The 21,180-nt window shown below is 47.1% G+C and overlaps 1 protein-coding gene across 4 annotated transcripts in view; it reads right to left on the bottom strand.

The window, feature by feature from the left end:
• Positions 1–21,180, bottom strand: part of PRKG1 (protein kinase cGMP-dependent 1) — a 450,310-nt gene that overhangs the window by 407,196 nt on the left and 21,934 nt on the right. The window contains exon 1 of one of the 4 annotated variants that reach the window (XM_038180893.2): positions 15,566–16,007. The exons of 2 other annotated variants lie outside the window; for them this stretch is intronic. In XM_038180893.2, coding sequence (XP_038036821.1) covers positions 15,566–15,876 — 311 coding nt within the window. In that variant the 5' untranslated portion in view covers positions 15,877–16,007. Of the gene's footprint in view, positions 1–13,653; positions 13,722–15,565; positions 16,008–21,180 lie in introns of those variants that run through there. One more of the 4 variants, XM_038180895.2, reaches the window with a different exon arrangement.

The following is a 21,180-nucleotide window of genomic DNA, read 5'->3' as shown; positions in this document are numbered from 1 at the left end:
CCTCATTGTTTGCTTGCCTGGAGACCCGCACTTCTAGGCCTGCCTTTACAGCAGGTTTGAAACTGTTTTGTGTTTTGTTTTTTTTAATTGACTTCAGCTTATTTGCCCTAAACCATACACTGTGCAGGTCACCCACTGGTCATGCAAGATTCACCTATTCTAAATGAAATTGCTCTGGTCGTCTAACAAAACTATTTTTTTCTAACTAGCTGTGGTACACAGACAGTTCTTTGGAAATGCACTTTAATTTTACCTGTGTCTCTACGAGGCAGATTGACTCCAGAAATGAAAACTCTTGGCATTTCTCCATTATGAAACACTGAGAACAGAGATCCACCTCTTGCAATTGAGGTAACCGATCAGTTTTGCCTGCTTGTCTCAATTTTCACCCCCTATTACAATAATAAAGTTACCAGTTATTTACTCATCTTTAATCCTGCTGTCCCTTAAAACAAAAGCTCTCTAAAATATTAGGTGTAATGTTCCTAAGGTGATGTTAAACTCATCATTGAAGACTTGGCTTACCACATTTTTCCTTCTCTACAGTACATGATTTTAGCAGTTGTGGCAGTAACATTTCAAATCACGACATTTCCCTCCTCCCGTGCTGTAACTCATCAATATTTTTGCTAAAAATCAAAGGTAGAGACCTTAGGAACACAACAGTCAGTTTTCATTTGCCATTTTTACGTGTATACCTCCACAGTTTCTTGGCAGTGATCTGAGAGAGCTGATATACACTGTGCTTTTCCGTCCAAATCCTATTTGGACAATCTGCCTTTCAGGTCAAGGAATAAAACCCAACAATTCCTATATATGGTGAATAATAAATCTGCATGCTACTTTCTGGGTTTTTATTGCAATAGGGACTCAACGCTGTTCTATTTATAAAGGTCAAGTAAACTGCATGCAGTCTGCAGAGCTCTCATACCCCTGTATTATTAAAACAGAATATTTAGACAGCCCCTTTCAGAGAGGAAAAAAAAAATCTCAATAATATTTTTGTCCCTCCGATCTCAGTTGAGGTATGCATACAATTTTGTGTACACTGTGTACATGACAATGAATGTTTATTTGTTCTTCATTTGAATTACAACAACTGTTATTTTTGAAACACTCTATAACATTTTAACAGGTTGTTTGAATAAGCCACAGCTATAAATCCTGCTCAGTTGTCAAGCAAGGAAAAAGCTCAGTATTACCTTGTGGGCAAGAAAATAAACTGCCTAGACAGCAAAGGGGGTGGGGGGGAGCAGATATGGGCATGGACGGGGTTAAACAGTGCTTAATACGCTTAATCTGGGTGCCCAGGACAAAATAGTTGCCTTCAGCCATCCTCCAGGAAAGGAACGATGCCCACACTTTCACACAAATTGTCGAGGAGGTCACACGATGACTAAACAACACACAAAGCCAACACTATTTTCCTCAAATCTTCCTCAACTTTGTTAGAAGCAGCAAAGGTTTTCTAATCTTTAAATCAAGATCTCAAATTAAACAGTACTTACAATCATGTTGATGATCGTGGTGCAGTAAAATGCAGAGGCCTACGCACACGACCACTTTAATTGCATAGCTAATAGCACCCATGGATATGCAAGGACTGCAAACAGCCCTTCCGGGCTCCAAGAAAGGCAGCAAATGAATGATCGAACAATGAAATCCTATTTATCTAAACCAATCTCCGTAACAGCATTTATAGCTAAACGCTGAAACTTGCTGTGAACCCAGAAAACATACAAAATTCCTCACCTGACCCTGGTTTTTGAATTTCTGTTGATATTTCATCTTTAATGTTCTGCTACCATGGCCTCCAAGGCCCGGCGAATGCTGAGGACTGTGCCGTGCTATCGAAGCAACATCAAAGAACACGAGTGCAACCAAACACACAGCTGAGGAAGAAGATATCTCCCCAAGTTTCAGTTCTACAGCTGTCATCTTTCTCCCCCAAGCAGTTCAGAGAAATCTACAGAGCCAAGAGAGGTCAAGGCGAACGAGACGTGCCAGACAGAATTATGACTTGCAGGTGCTCTGATTTCATGGTTTGGACAGGTATGCCCAGTACACCCAGCTGGAAGTTAAGCAGCAGAAATCCCAAGTGAGCAGCTGTACCTTCCAAGAATTAAGCTGGGCTCTGCATAGCTTTTAGACTAGGGGAAAAAAAAAATCCAAAGAGTCTAGCCTGAATTTTAACTACTCAGACCTGCCAGGTGTTCAGACCCCTGGGATATTTCTAGTAGCAATAAGCCGTGTTTTACAGATTTCTGTGTAATGTATTCTCAAGTGAATGCCAAAAGAAAACCCTAAATAAATCACTCATTAACCTACATCTGTATTGTTTTGTTATTTAGGTGGAAACTTGGGGAAAGTTTCTCCTCCTGTGACAATCAATGCCTATTAAATGAGAGCACCAGAATTTTAAGTGACCTGTTTTTGCTAAAAACTTTGCCTTGTAGTTTGCTATTTAATTAGCTATGAAACCTAACTGCTAATCACCAATCGTTCATGCTTATGAAGGAATCAGAGTTAACATTATCTGGGATAAAAAAATTAAGACTTTGCAAATGATGGTTAATCAGCAAGGATAGCCAGATAGACCAAAGCCTACAAACTAAGTACATCTGAGAAGGAAAAACAAAAAATAAAGTAATAAACTAACTTCATGCTGTAGTCAGGCCACCTTTGAGGTTGCAAGAAGCATTTCTTGCAGGCATATGAAATCCTCCTCTTCTAACACTGAAACAACAATCTGAAAACTCCCTCTCCTCATCTGCTCTGGCAAGAAGACTGCACTACATGTATTTGCATCCTTGACTAAAGTAACACCCATAGAGAAATAAAGGGCTAAGCACACAATCACTACGAACAGTAGTGCCAGAAGAAGAGCCCGCTGCAGAGGAAGAAGTTACAGGTGGCATCAAAAACATCAACTATAAGTGAAAATGCTTAATTAATTTATTTATTTTCCTTTAGGCATATGCTGCTTACTATGGATCAATAAGGTTTTGGTCACAGAGTAGAGTTTTGGGGGCTTGGGTTGTTTTTTTTTAAAAACATTAACTGTACTGTAACTAGAAGAGCCTGTGGACGAGAGGGAGCGCAAGCCTGGACACAGGGGCTGTACACCCAAAAGCCTGCCTTTTTCATTTTCAGCTGTAACAGATGTCCTCTCCGTACCACTCAGAATTACTCTGTTTGCAGCGAACAGAAGCCATGAACAGCCAAGACATTTGCAGACAGTATAAAAAGCGGTTTTGGGGGTGTGAGGGGGAGGGTCAAAGGCAGAAATCTGTTTATTTAGCACCTAAATATAGCCCAGTTAACTCAGCAAACATTTTTTCTCTACTACATGCTATTTTGTCTATATTTAGAGGCTGTAAGGAACCAGCTGTAGCATCACCATTTTATTACATTCTCCGATGGGGAATTCACTTTTGTTCCCCAGAACAAATCTCCGCTGTAAGCAACCATGAACACTCACCTGAGTCTTGGGTATAAAAAGTCAGTTTTCAGCTGAAGCCCCAGCAGTAGGATGGGCTTTTAACCTCAGCCTTACATGAAGGGGCTCTGCTCCAGGTGTATCTACACCTGGCTGTGAACCAAGCCTCTAATAATCAAAGTGGACACATCACAAAGCTACTATTCGAGATCAGCCACACATCGATTAGGTATTTCATTCAACAAGACATGGGTGCCAGTAAAAGACAGGTTTCAACACGCTGCATTCAGAATAGAAACTGCTTCTAAGAAAAGCCTTTTTAAATGGTAAACAAAAGCAGGTTTCAGTGTTTTGAGATGCTTGTTTAAAAAGCATTATAGCCCTCCAGATATTTTTCTTTAATAGGATCACATACCTGCGCACCTGCAGTGTGTGGAGGCAAACCTTTTTTGCAATGAAAGTTATTGTACATTAGGGTTAGGGCTACACAGAATGATTTTTTTCCCTAATCGCTTAAATCTTGCCTGTTGAGGGTTTATCGTATGGACAAATCTCTGCCAGTGCAGCATCTGATTTATCTCTTTAGATGAGTACAAAAGGCACAAACAGACAACCGATTTCACTTCTCAGAAACACTCACGGGTACTTTTTGTAAAGCATAGGCAATAGGCAACAAAGGATAGCTTTTTACTCAAAAAATATATATATTCTACAATTTTTCTCCAATGCTTTCACACTAATTTGCTGAGACAGCTGTCCTTTATTCTCAGTATATGTACTGCAGAAAAGTGCACTTGAGTCTACAAAGCAATCTAGAGAAAATGGCATCAGGGCATTCAATGGCCATGTCTGAGCAATCCCAGGATCGCCAACACAAGCAGATAAAAAACAGACTTTCAGGTCTTCCAGAAACGTGCAAAGCGCAAGAAAGGTTTTAACCAAGCAGATGATGTCAGTGTAAAGAAGAAGGCTTGCCCAGCAGCGCAAGCAGGACTGACCACGCTGCCCATCTCCCTGCAGTGGACCGGGAGGCCCTACCCTTTCAGGCCCTACACAAACAGTGTACCAGTTCACGATGCTTATGATTAAACCTGCTCATGGTTAAATAGCTTCCTTCCTCAGTGTGGTCCTACAGACAGAATTTTGGCTCACATGCCACTAAGTCCAGTGAGTTTAATCATATCATTGGACTCCCGATTACCTTACATACACATCACAGACTGCATCAAGATTTTTTTTTAAAATTTATCCACTGCAAAAGAAAAAAGTGGATACAGTTTCACTTTAAACCTGCACCAGAAGGAGTCCCTATAGCTCAAAACCAATGACAGCGAAAAGAACCACCCTGCTCCAGAGGTTAGGTCCCCACCTGAAATTTGAGTGATGTGGGCTCACGTGCCTCACCCTGCCCAACTTCAAAGAACACCTCAAGCATCCATCCTCACTGTGTTGTTGGGACAGACTCACACCCTGTGTAAGCTTTTCCATTTGTACCTGCACATACCGCAACTATGCCTCGAGACAGGTTTATGCATCCTGAGTGAGGCTCTGAACACTAGGCTACTGGCTACCTATCTGAGCTCCTTTTGGCTTTCAAAAAAAAAATAAATTACCAATTACCTGCTGTGTTTATGCAAAACTAATGGACTAAGGGCATGAAATCCAAAAGCTGCAGTTTGTTTATGCTGTCCCTTTTGGGCTTGCTTTGCCTCCCTAAGTAACAGCAACAGTTGTACAATGTCTGAAGGAAAATCAGTTAGGGATTTAAGAGGGAAATGATAATTAGTTCCTAGTCATGGACAACACATGCTGGTGAAGTACCTACCACAGCGGCTGAGGAACTAGCACCCACAAAGCAGAAGGCAGAGCAGCTGCTTCAGGCACAATGGGAGCAGAGGCCACGTCTGCAAGCACACAGAGCCCAGCGTCATTCTCACCAGTGCCTAACACCCAGCCACCAGCAGCAGCACACAACAATCCCTCGTTCTCAGGTACTGGGTAAGGCACACTGGTATTCAGGCTCACTGCATCTGCAGAAAACGCTTCTTGGCGGTGCACACCCTCCTGCAGGTGCATTAATAAATCTCGCAAATAAATAGAGGGAAATAAGACTGATAGTTAGCGTTCCCTTGGGACCCCTCTAATGAAAGACCGCTGGGTCGCAACACCATATCCATCCCACAACAGATCACTGTGCTGCTGCCAAAAAAAGGCCGCATGAGCTCTTCCTGCCAAGGCAAGCTGCAGCTCTGATACACCCTGTCAGAGTCAGTTAAGCAACAAAATAAGAGAGCTGCACCACCTGTGTCCCTTCTCCAAGCAGAAGTGCTCTGAAAGTTCAATTATCTTCCTGCAGCAACAAGTCTAACTTCAAATGGCAACTCAAAGGCTGCGTCTTCCTTTCAAGAACTGCAAGGAATGCTCTGAAGCAAGATATCTTCAAGTAAGCATAGAGTATCTGCCTTATTTAAGCTCTCCCGATCTCCTCATTATCATAGTATCTGAGCACATTTGTGTCTGGGTATACAGCTAATAGAGAAAAGCCATCATCTCTCCATGCTTCATTTCTCTCGTGTGCCTCGCAGATCTGCACTTCTACTGGGAAAACAGAAAGCAATCACGTATCTGATGAGCAGGAGATGTTACCTCCCCTTCGTGCAATTGCTCTGTTAACAGGATTTAGAAGTGCAAAGATGTGTACGAAAAACGCGTGTGTACACACACACACCCCAGCTCAGCACATTCTCAAACACCCAGCGTGTTTCAGCCGCACCATCAGGGCACTGGGCCCTGAGGTAGGTATGGCATGAAGGCAGGCCCTGAGGTAGGTATGGCATGAAGGCAGGCCCATCCCGCTCCCAGCTGAGATTCAGCCACTAACTAGGCCATCTGTACACCCCCCAGCAGTGAGAGCCGAGGATTCAGCCCACAGGCAAGACTGCAGGATGGATGACCAGCAGATGATTCTGCTACCACCTCACAGCGCTGCGATGTTTTGGCAATGGCACCTCAAGGCCATTACTGCTGACTGACAGCCCTGACACGAAGCGAAGTGCTGCTCTCGCTGTGGGTCCCTTTCAGTTCTAGTTTCTTTGGCCAGGGGAAGCGTTATCTGGCTTTCGTCTGAGCCGAGCGAGGGCCAGACAACCCACCTGATAGAACTGCTGTTTGCCCTAACAGGAGGCCTTGGGACATCACATTTGACCGGTCACAAGTCAATGGATCCTGCACGAACTGGCCTGCTAGAAAAGCTGGACTGTCAGGAAAATCAAGCTTCCTGCATCATCTCATGCTCCAGCCTCTAGAAGCTTGCTGCCTCCTGATGTATAGAGGAAATGAGGGAGGTTTCTTTGGGAGATGTAAAGTCTTGACCGTAACAGATGGGACAGATTTGTGGCTGAGGGAGAAGATGAGCAACCATCTGTAGGAAGAGAGAAAAACCTTGGGGAAATGAAGGAGCAGGAACAGGAACAAACAGTCCGGGGAAGTAACTAAGGGCCAAGAAGAAAAGGGAAAGGAGACCCTTTCCTGAGAGGAGCAGTCTGCTCCGCCACGGCAGGCAGGAAGGCCAGACCTGTGAGGGCTCAGGAGCACAGAGCCAGGGTATGTGCTGTGAAGAGGACAGGGAGGACATCCAGCGCATGCGGGAACCTCAGCAGAAACTTGAAAGCAGAGATGGAGGGAACACATGCAACAAATTCAGCCCACAGACTGCAGTTTGCAATCCCACCCTGCCAATCTGTATCCAACCGCAGGTCACTCCTGGAAGCTGCAAGGATGTACCGTTTCCTCTACCCTCCTCAGCCCCCTTTACAACCCCTGAAGACCCAGTTTCTCCATCCGCCCTTCTTATGGCAGGAAGAGAGAAAAGAAACCCTACTGCCTTGTCTGTCTCTTCAGCAAGTCCTTGCTGCTGCCTACCCCGCACCTCTGCAGCCTCCCAGGCAGGTATCAAACTGTCTGGCAAGCTGCTGTCATCACAGGACCGGTCTCTGTGACAGCTGCGTTGAACAGCACTGCTCAAGATCATGCGTCACTTATCCTGTGTCAGAAGTATTTATTTCACTCATTCATTAAATAAAAAAAAAAAATTTGAACAACAAACATAGTAGTTGCCAAAAAACGCACGTCTCCTGTATGCAATCAGCTAACTTTGCCAACTTTGCTCATAACCCATTGTGCAGGATTTTACCAATTTAAACCATACCGAAACTTCAAGGCAAACATCTGTATGCGTTTATGCATGTATTTCCAACTCAGAAAGGACAATCTCCCATTTTAACTACAGAAATTTCTCAGGCTTCTAGGAGACACAATTTTCAAGGCCTATCAATAGCAACTAAAACAACTGGTATTGTTTTGAACAAGTACAAACTTCCAGCTGCATGGCGTTATTTGCATCACATTTGGTTTAACTACACCTTCATTATCTGCTTGCCTATTACCACCTCAATGTGCTGTTTCAGTCATAAAGTGATTGATTTCTTCTACTCATTAGAAACGTCACACACCAGGAAAGTTATTGTCTTCATTTGGATTCGTTTGCCTGTGGATTACAAGAACACGCATTCCCCTCACCCAGTGGACCTTTGCAGAAACTTGCATCCAGTAGGCAGTTTAAATAGTAATAAGCACTGACAGATCCAGATCCCAGGGACCAACTTACACTGGGGGCAGGGATGTGATGAAAATCTAAAGCCATGGCTCCATGTCACCACGTATTTACTCTTTTGCTCCTGAGTCTGAATTACACTCTACAGCCATTCAGCTGCAGAAGCCAATAGCACTAAAACATTCCCAAAGCACTGGTGATAATTGGAAAAAAATCCATATACACCACCATTATCAAGATTAAATGGTTTTATATTCTAATAAAAGTTCATCTTGTGCTAATGCACTACACCTATACACACGGTATGCATACACATGCACACACAACTGTCATTATGTCCATTTCTTGGAAGCGAAGATAGTAACGCTCAGGCATGTACAAGAGTACAGCTCCTTTCCAGATGAGCCAGACAGCGACGTTATGATTTCTCCTGTTCGTCCCAACTACCCACCACCTCACAGAACATGATATGGCTTTATTTCAGTGATACGCTACTCCAAAACTGCCACCAACAAACAAGCACTAAATAGAGTCCAAATAACCCTAACTCCACTTTGCAACGTCAGGGTCTAGGAGCCCATTTTCTACTTCAAAACCATGCACCAGTGTTCAAGTTTGGCTGTATGTGCTCAGGCACTAGTTTCCAAGGAAACCAGGGACTGCATGAACATTGCAAAATGCAAGTCCTGTGCTCGCTGTTCCACAAGTACGCTGTAGATATCTCCGTGACACAAACCCTCCCAGGTAGGTACTCTACCAGTGTTTCAAAGAGACCTTTATACAATTTCAGACTTTCGGATGTCAGCGTACACAGGACATACCAAAACAATGCTAATACATGCAAGCAAGCCACTTTCTATAGACACACAGAAAAGGAGAAAGGAATTATTCGATAAAGGAGTTGTTTTAGGCTCCAGTGTAACAAATACTTTTTTTTTTTTCCTGCTCTATTAGACCTTTGAAACAAAAATAAGCTGCGCAAAATGTGAATGGTGTGGACTTCTCTGCCTGCACATACCCTCTGGAAATGTCAAAACAGCAACTGAAAAACATCTGCAGAGGTATTTATCCTTTAGCCAGCTACAAATGCATTTTGGCACCACAAAAAGCCAGAAGACAAGAAATATCAGCAGCACAGGCAGCTAGGGGTGTCATTTAAGACAGTAATCAAAGCAGTCTCCCAGGACCCTAACCTTAAGAGCAGGTTCATGTTCATTGACTTCTGAAATTTTAGCATACCACAGTATCTATTCCAAGCAGCATAAGCAATGAAACCATTACATATCAAGTTGCTGTAGGGTTTGTTGGTTTTTTGTTGTTGTTTTTTTGTTTTGTTTTGTGTTTGTTTTTTAAACTCTGCAACGGAGCATCTTCCCCCTTGACTCACACTCTGCATCAGGTCCTCAGTGAGAGGGTGTTCAGTACAGGCATGAAGTCCTTTCCCCTTCCAGCACGTCTGCAGGACAGGTCGCTGCTGGAGGACGACTAGCCTAAAGCCTCGCGCTACCACATACATTTTTGACCACTATCAGCACACTGATCTGGTGAGTTTTCTGACTCATTTCTGATACGTAGAATGCAGATTGTATTTAGCAACACAGGATGCAAAAGCTCAGGACAACTTTCACAGCAAGTCTGAAGAGACGGCATTCATGCCCAAGGCCAGGGATCTTACTTTCTGCTGATGTACTTTAAAACTACCCATCAACAGCATCCATCCAATAATACAGAGAAGAGGGAAAAAAAACCTCTAGAAAGTGAATTTATGGAGACTTATTAGATATTAAAAATATGTTAATGACAGCCCTTTGTTAAGAGCTCTTAGCTTGCTTAAAACTACTGTACTTGCTGAATAGCTTTGTTTTGCAGTCACCAAAAAAAAATCAATATAGTTTCTAAACAAAAGTTGTTTTGCTTAAAAACGTTGTGTTTTACACTATGCTGCTAAAATAAATATCCAAAAGCTGCAGAGATTCAGAGAGCTTTGTGTTGCTTGCTGCTGCTAAGCAAAACTAACAATAATTGAAATTGCATTGAAGTTTACTCTTGCTACCACTACTCAAAGCAAGAATCAGACACAAAATGACAAAACAGATGGTTTTAATACCTTTGTCCAACAAATTACTTTTGACCTTCCTTTGAAGAAAAACATGTCTGGTCATTACAGTTTACAGTTGGCATAAAAATTACCTGCCTAAATAAGCGTCCTTCAGAGATGACCCAGGCACTACTTGGATATAGAAAAATCTTTGTCCTCTGCATAACTAGATACAATACAGTTATTCCTTACTACCGCTAGTAACCTGAGTCTCAGAAGGCTGAATCATATGAAGAGCAAACCTATCAGCAATCTCAAACTGCCACTTCACAACACATTGAGTGGCACAGACTTCGAAGCATGAGTCACGTGCGTGCTCCTGTGCAGAGGAAAGCCCTACCCACCAGCACCACAGTACTTTGCTACTGCCAAACCAGACCTGTCAAAACAGAGCAAAATAACATTTGACTGACTTGCATTCTCCGCTATCCTCGCCGTGCTGCACGCAAAGCTCCTGTCAGGGAGCATATAACCTTTCACAATGGAAACCCATCCCTGCGAAGCTAGAGATACAGGTTTCTGAGCTCTCGGACCTGCTGTGTGAGCACGCTGGGTGCCTGGGAGTCTCTGCAAGCTGCCTCGGCTGACCACACAAGTGGGGGAACAGCGGGCACCTCGTCCCTTCCACAGATCTCCTACCTCTGGAGAGGTGCTGCCCCATTGCCTCAAAACCTCTAAGTCCCCCATACCAGTGAAGTCCTAACCCTAAGGTCCCAAAGTCCCCTGAATCACAAACACCCACTGACTTCGGTGGATGCCAGAGCTCAATCAGGAATTAGCAGGTATTTCCAAGCATGTAAATTCTTCTTTGGGACAACATTGACACTCAGACCAAATCAACGTTACGTCACATAGCAACCCCAGCAGTTAATTACACTCAGATCATAAATTAATTCCAACTGGTCCCATCACATGGAATTATATTTTGATACTGGGGAAAAAAATATAAGGTTGCATCACCGTTGCCTGTTTACATCCATCGCTGCTGACTGCTTTTGACATTATGTGCTGTGTGACACCAAAACCTGAATGCAGCACGACTGTAGAGGCTACCACTCCTTGCCTGGTTTCATAGCTCCTGCGTTACTTTTCAGGAAGCAATCACTCCAGGAAGGTTGTCTCAGCTCCTGATCACAGGCCCCTCACCAACCTCTGTTTTGAATAGTTAAATTATGTTGCAACCATCCTCTAAATTATTGTAGAAACAGGAATGTGTGCGTTTTTTTAAAAAATGGGCTGTTATATTTAGAACTAGTTTAAGAGTTGTTATTAACAGACGGCTCCTAGGTACTGCAGCATAGACATCATTTATAAATATCAGCAGATAACTTTATGCAAACACTCTAAATATGAAGTGCTTTTCAAATATTTGTTTCTTTGTTGTTACTATTATGATCGCTTAAAAATATGCCCCTGGCCCATACAAGATGCGCACATTTGCCTTCAAAGCATCGCTTTAGCTGTTGAAGGGATTTTGTTAAATCTCTTGTATGTACGTTGTACTTTCCCTAAGGCTATGCAACCAAATATGGGTTTCGTTTTTTTAAAACCCAGAACTCTTTAACACCACGCACAGACTGCTCCTCCCCTCCAAAATGAATATAAGATTTTGGCAGATTTCCCAATTTTACATTCAAAGCATTCCTAAGTCTGTTAACTCATAAAAACAAGTCTTTTTCCATCTTACTCAACAGTTTCTATAAATGACACAGCACTTTGCCTCATCTCAGTGAAGGCAATGACAGAGCACACACCACCTCTGACAAGAGAAGACCGGGCCCTATAAATCCTTCATGCTCATTAGCTCTCCGCTTTGGTTTCCATTCTGCTCGTACTATTTTTTTCCTTCTGGAAAACAAAATATGCTGATTACACGGTCTTCCATCAAAAAGAAACCATACAGCAGGGGCCGATCACAAAAGGAAACATCATTTTAAAGTAAGAGTCCTGGGTGTTTTCCCATTTTAAGTGCAAAATAAGGAAAGCAAAGAAACAAATGCTACAGCTTCCTAACTGAAAAAGCTGTTCTTCAGTCTGCAGCTTTGTAAAATGTTAATTGAAATAACTGTTGGTACAAACTTGGTCTCACAGTACTCTTTTAAAGCTGACAAGCTGTTAGCAGTCAGAATATATCCTGCAAGAGGTCAAAGGTGTGGAAAAACAAACAGAGTAGCAATTCTAGGAGATGAAGAGGAGATAAGGATATGTCATGGCATTTTTCAGCCAGGGAAAAGCATCCAGCGTTCTCAACAGTCTTTACCAACTAACTCCAGTCACTTCTTGAAACCTTTGGGGTGAAGAAAAAAAAAACAAAAAACACTTTAGATAACCTTAATCTAGTAACTTCAATACAAAGACTGAAAAATATGCAAATGTCTGACTTATCTCATTGGTCTCATAACTGAGAAGAAACTGGCAGGATGTGTCCCTCTGCGTATTTTAGCTATACACTCCTCACATGAACTCCCATTTCACGTTAGTAAGATTAAAAAATAATAATAATAAAGCCAAAATAAGCACAATATTGCAACAGGGACTAAAACTGAATGCTCTGAAACAGATTTTTTTAAAAAAACTGTTTATCTTAACCAGTGGTTTTTCTGCATGCAAGGTAAGGCCTTGCAGGAATTTTCATGCTATTTTTCCATAAGAGGCAGTTAAATTTACTTTCACGCTTAAAAGACATTCAGAGTTTAATTATTTTATAACCAAGAATCTTCCATGTGGCATCAAAACAGCTTCCACAGATGTTTTACCACAGACAGACAAGTAACACAAACCATCATGCTTTCATGATCAGCAATCATTTATAACAGGCTTTTGCTGGCCCATATAACATCCAGGTGCCTTAGGTGCTCCATCAGATCAGGAGGTCATACCCAGCACCACTTAGCTGAAAAGGGAAGGGAAGGAAAAAAAAAGAAAAAAAAAAAAGGAAAAAAGCTGCAAATACAGGCAACCAAACAATTTTTTCCTTTGACCTCTTGGCGCTCCTACTTTGCATAATGCTGGAAAACGGGCAGATACCAAAGGCTGGATCCCATCACCTCAAGAATTGTTGAAGTTCAGCAACTGGGAAAAAAAGTCAACCCTGCCTTTTATGTTTTAATTGTGGTTGGCTTCTAGCTCCTTTCCACCCTAACCTCCAGTACCACCATAAACCACTGTTCTGAACATCAAAGTATCATAAAGATTGTGTTCTGCTTGTTTAATCAAGACAAGGGCTTCTCAACCACACGTGAGCGGACTGTGCAAGTCACATGTAGAAAAGTGTAAGAAAAATCACAATTTAAGTATTAATGATACCAATAAATTAAAGCAGTTGTGCTTCCTCACCCAGTTTCCCAGACATAGACACCACGATGAGAGCAGCTTATCTGGATTTTAATGGTAAGAACTCCAGGCAAAGCAGAACACACGGCTCTTGCTTCTGCTTTCTTTTACATAGGGATATCTTCCTTTCCACTGAGATGTTCAAATTAAAATTGCTCAACAGTGCCATACCTTATGGATTTAGAAAGTGCTTGAAATGACCACCGATCTCCAGGACACCGCATTGCCTCAGCAGGCATCAGTCCTCAGTTGTGCGGCTTTGAGAGCTGACCACAAAACACAGTTCAGGCAGAACTGTGAATACTAGAGCAGAGAACGGTCCTGAAGCTGTGAACAGTGACCTTTCCCACCTCAGCAATTAAGGTGTGAAGCAGTAACTCAGCCTGGAGTATCCTAAATGGCATCGGAGTATTGACCATGGAAGGTCAATATTAAATACAGCTTCAGGCAGGTAGCATGCACTACGCTCCAAGTGAGTCTACAGGAAGGCATTTATGGAACGAGAAACTAAAATTCAAGCCAGAAAATGTTAATTCAAAGCTTTGACAGGCTTCCTATGCATTTCACTGCACGGCTCAGACACCGAAGATTTGCTCTGCTTAAAGTTGGAGCTCTTTCACAAGCTCTTGGCGACTCAGCACACAGCTCTATCGGTTAAAACGCGAGATCCACCACATCTGATGTGCAGCAGCAGCACAGCCGCGCGGGTTTCTCCACACCAAACCCTCTGGGAGCGAAGCCTTGACCCGCCACTGCCCTCAGCTCCCCACCACCATTTTGTGCTCGGACACCAAGGGGTGAGCACGCATACACCCGTGAGAGAAAAATAAGCGTTTTTGTCAGCGACAAGCTGACGTACAGTGGGAATTATAGCCCAGTCCCTCACGGCAGCCTTACTGTTAGCATTTTGGGTGTGCTGTATGCTAACTGAAGGTACCACAGGTATGCTCGCGGTGCCAGGGAGCACCAGCCCTCAGTCCCTCACGGCTCCTCAGCTGCCTTATGCTAGCTAAGAGCTCGGGCTGCCAGGCGGCCGGGCACCGGGGCAGGGGGACGCTTTCTGCGACCACCACAGCATCGCCCCGCCGCCGGGACGGATCCCGATCCGCAGCCGTTCGCCTTAAAAGGGCAAAATATCTGTGGACAACCGGCGGCGGGGAGGGATGGAGGGCGGGGAACGGGGAGCCTGCCCCCGCCACACGGCGCCTCCTCGGGCCCGGGCCCGACCGAGGGTCCCGGCAATGGCAGCCGCCTCCTGAGGCGGTTGCCGGGAGACGGCGGGGCCCCGCCATGGCGGCGGGCAGGGCAGGGCAGGGCCCAGGGCAGGCTCCGGCCCCGGCCCCGTTCTCGCTCTGCACCGCGGGCAGCCCCGGCGAGGGCGATGGGGAGCACCTGGGAGCCTCGCCCACGGCACCTGCGCGGGTGCGGGGCGCTTTCTGGGTGGGTTTTGTACGCTCCATTATTATTATTATTATTATTATTATTACTATTATTATTATTATTATTTTGGTGGAAGGCTCCGCTGCCTTTTTGCAGGAGGGATGCGGCTGCCAGCCGGGTCAGCGCCGCGGCCACGTGCGGCGGCGACCTGCGTCCCGAAGCTGGGGGGGGGGGGGGGAGGGAGGAGAGAAAGAAAGAAAAAAAAAAAAAAAAAGATAATGATGGAAAAAAACAACTACGGGGACGTTCTGGCCGCGACCCGGCGCTCCCGTGCCCGCTCGGTTCCGCGGGAAGATGTCAGCCGCCGGCCGGGCGCCTGCAGCCCCGGCGCCCCCCGTCCTCCTCTCCCCCCCGGAGCGCCGCGGCTCAGGGGCCGGGGGGCTCCGCTCCCTCCACGAAGCCGCCGCGCTCCGCGCAGCCTGCAGCGAGGCAGGACGGCGACAGCCGCCCCAGCCCCGTCCCTGCCGCTCTCCCTGCCCGCAGCCCCGCCGCCGGCTCCCCCTCCCTTCCGCGGCAGCTTCGCCCCCTCGCCGCCCACAGCCCCCGGCCGGCCCCGCTCCCAGCGGCCGGGCGCGGAAACTCCGCCGGTGCCCGGAGCTCGCAACTTTCCCGGAGCTGCAGGCGGCCGCTCAGCCGTGCTTACTGCGGGCTCTTGGGGTAGAAGGGGAGGGTGACGTGGCTCAGGTCCTGGATGTCGAAGGCGGTGGGCTCGGCCGAGATCGCCTGCCGCTTGGTCCGCTGCTCGCCCTGCAAGGTGCCGGCGCTCTGCTGCTGCGCCTGCTGCGTGGCGGGCCGGATCACCGAGCGGTACTTGTCCAGCTCGTTTTGCAGCTTCTGGATCAGTTCGTCCTTCTGGTCCAACTCCAGCTCCAGCTCGTCGATGAGCGCATCCCGCTGCCGCAGCTCCTCGATCTTCTCCTGCAGCGCGTACTGTAAATCCCGCAAAGTGCCCATGCTCCCGCCGCCGCCGCGCTCGCCCCTCGCCTGCCGCCCGGCAACTTTCCCCCGGGGCCGCCCGCCGCCGCCGCCGCCTCCCCGCCCCCGGCCCGGCTCCCCCCCACCCCACCCCGGCCCCGCTCCGGCCCCCGGGGCCCCGCCGCCGCCGCCGCCGGCCCCCGCGGCCCCGGAGCCGGCTGCGCGAGGGGCGCTCCCGCTCCACCGGCGCCAGGCGAGGCAGGAGGACGGGCGGGAGGCTCGCACACGCCCGCACACACGCGGCGGGCAGGAGGGGGCGGGCGGCCGGGGCCGAGCTCGCCGCGGAGCTCCCGCCGCCTGCCGGGCCGGGGGCAGCGCCCGGGGCCGCGGGGGGCCCCCCCGGGACGCCCCCGCCGAGGGGAGGCCGCTCCCGGCGGGCCCAGCCCCGTGGCTGCCGGTGCCTGCCGGGCTCGGCTGCGGGCGCTTTGTGGGGCTGGGGGTGTGAGGAGGCAGGGCGTGGGGGTCTCAGAGCACTTCAGAAAACACGCACGCAGTTAAAATGTGGGAACCGGGCTCTCTGCACAGCCCCACAAAACCCAGGTGCTACCACACCGAACCCATGTGGGTGTAGCCGCTGCACGAGGGCTTTCTGCCTGCCGAGGCACCGCTGCACGCTGGTTCTACCTCTTCATGGGGCTGTGGCACAAAAATAACGAAATAAAATAAACGAGCCACATCGGCCAAACCCTCCGCGCCAAATGGCTCTGTTTTCTCTTGTCTTGCGCACCCCAAGCACAGAAAGGACTCTGCCAGAGCACCTCAGAAGAAGGGGGAAGCTGTGGGCACGCGAATGGACAGTTTGGGGTTTCCCACAAAGATTCATGAAGAGCTGGGGTTAAAAAAAAAAAAAAAAAAAAAAAAAAACACAAAGCCCAGGTAGATGTGAGCACTGAGCCACCAGCATGGATGTTTTCAGGGCAGCGCGTGCAGCTGCTTCAGCTCCTCCTGGAGTTTGGGCTGGGGAGGAGAGCTGGGGGATGCAATGGTGGATGGGTTTTTGAGGTGGGTGCTACCTACTACATGTTTGTATCTGCTGCTGGCAGTGTCCAGGCCTCCCAGCAGGGCATGGGAGAGGAATAAGAGAGATCCAGACAGTGCTCATGGGGTTGGTTTATTTTGGTGCTGCATGCTGGTGCTTGGCTGAGTCCAAAGGCCAAGCTCTCATCCTGCAGATGGTCTTTATAAAATTAAACAAAAAGTAAAAAGAACGGACAAGGAATTACAACTACTCCCTGTTCAACACTGCTGTTTGAAAGGGGCTGGATTCTGCTCATAAATCTGGTGTGAGGCTCTGCAGGTTCGTCAACGTACTTGGTACCTTCTGCATTTTTCAAGATGCGTGTGTGGAAAAAAATAGGGTTATGTAAAATGCTTCAGCTCTCATTCTACTTGCCATATATGCACCAGACACAAAAGCAAAGTTCCCTGATTGTTTTCATGAGTTGCCGCCACGCTTTAAGTTCAGACAGCGTGTTTTTGCGCGTGTGTGTGTAGCTCTTCCATTTCAACCTTTCATAATTCACTGGGAGCAAAAATACCAAATACCTTCTGAACATTTCCATTTCAAAGATGGACGGTGTTAAATGGATGCACATGTGCTGCCTACAAACTAGAAATCAATGATAAAAAAATATATAGCATTGAGCCAACATGCTTCAAGTTGTATTGTTTTCCTCCCTACAGAAGCAATGCAGACTGGTGGATGAGGGAGATGCGATACAGTTAGCTGAAGCCCACCAGGATTCAAGAGAACAGCAGCCCTGGGGGAAATTTGTGCATAATTTCTCGATGACAAGCAGTAAAGCCACATTACTCAGTTCCTATTAGAGGTGCACTGCCTGTGACTGAGACAGCATTACAGAGATAAGAAAGGATCTGGAGAAAAACATGAGAAATTATGGGGAATAAAATTGGCAAGGAATTTATCAAGTATATGTAAAGGGAATATTTATTTACAGGTGGAAGGTAGGTTTTCAGAAGACCTACAGGAGAGATTATATGGCTCGGCTTTAGGTCTGTGACTATAACCAGCAGCCGTAAATTCGTGGCCAGTCTTCCCCAGCTGACAGATAAGGCCAAAGCAGCCCAAAGGGTTTTGCAAGCTGCCAGCCAAGGTGTGCCACCTGAAGGCAGCAGCCAGCTGCCTACTTTTGGCTGCGTGCTGCTCTCCCAGGGAACCCATCAGGTAAGTGCTACCGCCCTGCTCCAATAAAAATAAATCCTCCCATCCTGCTCCTCTCAATTTAATGCCCCCCCCCCAAAAAAAAATTAAAAAATCTCAGACTCTCAAAGCAGCTGCTTTGTCTTCTTGATCCCATGAATGGAAAGAAATGGCTCTAAGGAGAAGAATGGCAGGAATGCACCAACTGGCTCAGTTTCGGGAGGATGGGGTGAGGCTGCTTGCAGTTTGTTAAGGGAGCCTGTGGCAACCACCATCCCAAAGCCTGCTCCTAAGCCGGCTGTTGCAATGCCGTGCCTCGCCTTGCACATGAACGCAGGAAGCCAAAAAACAGCATCTGCAGGCGGTGTTCTCCCCATCCTAAAATACCGCACCGGGCCCGCCAGTGGGAATCACAGGCAAAATGTGCAAAACATGGCCACGTCTTCTGTGCCCATACCAAAATGGGCTCCGATGTGCTCACAACACTGCCTCTCTGCACAGCTCCTAGGTTTTAATATCTTTGCTTCTAAACCTTTCAAGGATCATCTGTCACCAAATGCACCCACTCAGCTGCCATCTTCCAAGCTAAAAACATATTTGAAAGCTCTCAATTCTGCAAACACCTCCCAGGGCTCGCCAATCAAAGCTCAGGTACCGAGCGGGATCGCTGACAGGCAAATGTCACCTTGCTGCCGCCGGCTGGGGCAGCACGCAAGGAGAAGCTGGAGATGCATCACTGAGTACATGCATAAACATTTTCCTCCTCCTCACAGCGTTTTTGTTTTCTCCTGCCTAATCCACTCCAACCCATTCCTTAGTCCTTTCCCAAAATATTGTCTCACCTGTCTGTAGTGGAGGGTGAGGAGAGAGATGGCAAGACCAAGGGTGTCTAAGGGCTCTGGATACGGCTCCTTGCCACTCGCATTTGTGACTACACTCCTTTTTTGCCTTCCCTCCTCACCAGGGCACAGTTGGCCATTCTTTTTGCCTTTTGCCCCAGAGAGAGTGTCTCCAGCACCTCCTTCTGGGGCCGTGGTGCCCTGGAGGTTTGCAAGGGAGGGCTGGACAATAATTCAGCCCTGAACAATGAGGATGAGGCTGGACCTATTGCCTCAAAGCAGCCTCACCAAAAACAAGGAGCCCTTGTGTTCCTCTCCACTGCAGCGATGGAGATACCCAGAGCCAGCACTCTTGCAGTGAGCGCTGTCTCTTAAACCCCTTTGTGTACTAAGTGCTGGAAGTGCAGCAACATCTCAACCAGATTATCTCAAGGTTTTTCCTTTAGTACGTAGATTTTTTCCACTATCAGCAAGAAGCACTGAGAAGTAGCTCTTGTGAAGAGCATGCAACCGCTCCAGCCTTCTCTAGGAAATCCTCCCAGTATAAAGATCATTTGGAGCAGATAAAGTGCAGAACAGAAAAGAACCCCAAGGTCTATTAACGACACAAAAAGTGCACGCTGCAGAGACAAAAAAGTAATAGCACGCTGCACTGTAATTGGTAATATGTTTAGCTTTTTATATCACATTAGGGACATACTTAATAACACAAAAATGAATGCTTGTGTCATGCAAGGCAAAAGGATGAGCCATGATGAGTGTATAACAGCACAGTTTCAGCTCTTCCTCCCCTTGCACGCAAACACGTATGCCAGAATCTTGCTTTTTCCTTCCACTGGAGCAACCACAAGAGGTTCTTCTGGCTTCCTCCCCTCAGCTAAGTTCCCTGTCCACACCTGTCTGCCTCTGTGTCTGCAGGAACCCCAGACCCCCTGTCCTGCAGAAAACATCCAACATGCTTTGGCTGTAAGGTGTCTTTCTGAGCCACAACGGACAGAAAGCTGGATTTTCAATGGTCTGCCCCATCAGATGACCACAGTGGTGACAGGGGTGTTTGGTGCCACCTGCAAGCCCTTGCAGGGGAGCAAGGGCCACCAGGGGCTCCGTCTCATGTGAAGCCTGTGGGGCTGGCCTCTCTCCAGGACAGAGCAGACATTTTCCACATGCCCAAGGCAGGAGCCGCAAGCAGTAGTGGGTGAGGAGCACTGGTCCCTTCAGGCCAGCTTTTCCCCCCCGCCAGGAAGGGCTGCACAGCCTGGCGAAGCCAGCACAACACCCCATGGGCTGGATCCAGCCAGGAGCAGCCTCAAAATGATTCAGCCGCCTTAAGAAGTCTCTTCATGCTTGCCTTAAGCAGCAACTTGTTCCAAAAACTGCCAAAGTAAATACTTAGTGATGTTTTGCAGTTACCACAATTAGACACTGACTATGCCCCTGCTTTTCTCAGCAGTCCCAGCGCACTGACTATGTAGAGCAAAAGGAGCATTTAGGCAAGGAGAGTCATGGAAATGCAGTTTTCTTTTGCTTGCAGCCTTAAGCTACCAGCAAATGAACCCAGGGACCAATTAAACTAAATGTGAGGAAGCAGATCTAGTCTTGGAGCCACGATATACATGATATAAAGGAGGTGAAGTATGTAGAAAACATCAACTCAATTGACATAGTTGAAAAAACAGACTGATTCTGTTTTCACACACGCATCTGTGAGACTGGGGGAAGCTGCAGCCTTTGAAGGAAGGTGGGAACAGAGCACCAGATCTGATGCCACTGATTTGGGACAACCCACGCTCAGTGGCCATTTTATCTTTGCCTTTCCCCCGCGTGCCATCTCGCTGTCACAGCACAGGGGCAGGAGTGCTCAGTGACTCATCCCTCACCCAGCCCATGCACCAAGCAGCGCGGGGTCACCACCGAAGGACAGAAATAACTCTGCTGGATCACACAGCAGGGACAGCATCCTGAAGCCCTACACATCACTCGGTCACGAAACGGTCAATGTGGAGGCTACCAAAAGTTTCCCAAGCTTCACTTTTCAGAGGCAAGACCTTTACAGAGCCACTGACCTAGCCAGAAACCCTACAGCTGCACAACATAAGCCCCGTGCCACCTTCACATTAAGTTGCTTCAGAAGGGCACTTAGGCAGAATACAAATCTGACTGATCCAAGCAACCAGGTGCTGCTCAGTGGGGAATCACACATCTGGGGTCAGATCCTGTCTTCCTGCATTCATTCCTCTGCTCCTACTGAGCTTTTCAGTGTGAGATCATATCTTTGTTTCTCTT

Source organism: Anas platyrhynchos, chromosome 6, assembly GCF_047663525.1.
Source record: "Anas platyrhynchos isolate ZD024472 breed Pekin duck chromosome 6, IASCAAS_PekinDuck_T2T, whole genome shotgun sequence".
Taxonomy (NCBI): Eukaryota; Metazoa; Chordata; class Aves; order Anseriformes; family Anatidae; genus Anas; species Anas platyrhynchos.
The sequence above is the reverse complement of the archived record's forward strand: the minus strand, read 5'-3'. Positions and strand labels throughout refer to the sequence as shown.